The 1,642-nt window shown below is 35.6% G+C and overlaps 1 protein-coding gene across 1 annotated transcript in view; it reads right to left on the reverse strand.

Annotated features, from left to right (window-relative positions):
• Positions 1–1,642, reverse strand: part of INADL (InaD-like (Drosophila)) — a 339,614-nt gene that overhangs the window by 239,571 nt on the left and 98,401 nt on the right. Inside the window, exon 14 of the mRNA XM_012639332.1 lies at positions 789–998. Coding sequence (XP_012494786.1) covers positions 789–998 — 210 coding nt within the window. The remainder of the gene's footprint in view (positions 1–788; positions 999–1,642) is intronic.

A 1,642-nucleotide genomic window follows, 5' to 3' on the forward strand; every position in this document is an offset into this window, starting at 1 on the left:
TCTGTAATGAGAATAACAAGAGGACTACCTCTGAAAGTTGCTGTGAGGATTAAATTAGCTAATACATGTAAAGGACTTAAAAGAATGACTGACATTTAGTAATCACTCAATAATACTTTAAAATTAGCTGAAAATTATCATTATCAAGTGTTACCTTCATTGGGGACCTCAGCAATACCATAACTGTAATACAGCATCAGTTATAAACAGTAACCTGGCCCAGTACATAAGATAAAGCAGTAAGATGACTTTAAGATAGCTTGACTGCATAGGGGTTCTAAATGCTAGGAGTTACAAGGTGTTTTGATGGTCAGAAAAGTATATTAAAATCTCATTGTCATATGGTGAAAATGATATGATTACCTAGATTTCAAGTTATCATGCCGTCTCAACACCATTCCCAAATGAAAGTTAAAATGCAAAAACACTTATTTTAATTTACACATAAGGAATGAGATGAGAACTTAGAAGTCTGTGATAAAAGCATGAAGATGAAAATAATAGTAAAAGTCATAGTAGTAAGACTAGTAATATTAGCAGCTAGCATTTATATAATAATGTGCTATGCACTTAATGAATATAATCTTCTTTAATCTCCAAACCCTATGAGGTAGACATTATTTTTTCTGATTTTGTATGTCAAGGACATTAAAGAAACTTGTCCAAGGTCACACACACAGGAAGCAGTGAAAACAGAGATTCAAGGCTGGGTGTATTTTTCTCCAAAATCCATGTTCTCAACTATTGTACTATTATCACTTTCTATATCAACCAAATTCAACACTTACCACCAAAGGCTTACAGATGCCAAGGCATACAGTGCCTCGTGGCACAGCTTTCAAAATCTCCACAGCTTCAGCAAGTGTGGTGTTGTCTAAACAGTATTCGTTGACTGAGACCAGGCGGTCTCCAGGTAATAGTCCTCCACTTCTCTCTGCTACACCGTCTGCTACCAGGGAACGGATCACAATCACTGATCTTGTGGGATCTAAAGGGTCCTATGAATCAAGCAAAGAAGAAAGATGAGCCAGTTCCCTGAAAATAAATATGCAGACTTAAGACCATTTATACTGACTCATGAATCTCATCCGACTATTTACTTCATATGTTCAGCATTCCGGTGATATTCTTCCAAACATGCAAAAATAAATTAAAATATCATTCTACATATCCACATAAATATCAGCTTGTATCAAGGTGAAAATATAATCGTAACAATTTCAATTGCATGTCTGAGTGCTTAAATACATATAAATTTCTTTTTTAATTTTTTAGTGACCGACATTTTATTGGACCACAAGAGGTCTGGGAACAGTTGGGCAAGATTCGTTGACATTCTCAAGCATAGTCATGCTACAGACCAAAGGCAAACCCACTTATTACTCCCCTTGGGCCATAAGTAGGCTCTGAGAAAAGCATGAATATAATCAAGAATATGATATGGCACTCCATTCTTATGCATTCAGCAGTACAGAATCCTCCTACAAAACCACAAAAGTCCAGAAAAGACATGGAAACCATGGAATATTCCACTGCATTTAAAAATATTTTTTAAAATAACATAACCTAAAATTATGACATGGTACCCCTAGGTCAGAACCATCTTAATACAGACCAAAGGCAAACCCACTTATTACTCCCC

The sequence above is a fragment of the Propithecus coquereli genome, unplaced genomic scaffold (assembly GCF_000956105.1).
Source record: "Propithecus coquereli isolate 6110/MARCELLA unplaced genomic scaffold, Pcoq_1.0 Scaffold14, whole genome shotgun sequence".
Classification (NCBI taxonomy): domain Eukaryota; kingdom Metazoa; phylum Chordata; class Mammalia; order Primates; family Indriidae; genus Propithecus; species Propithecus coquereli.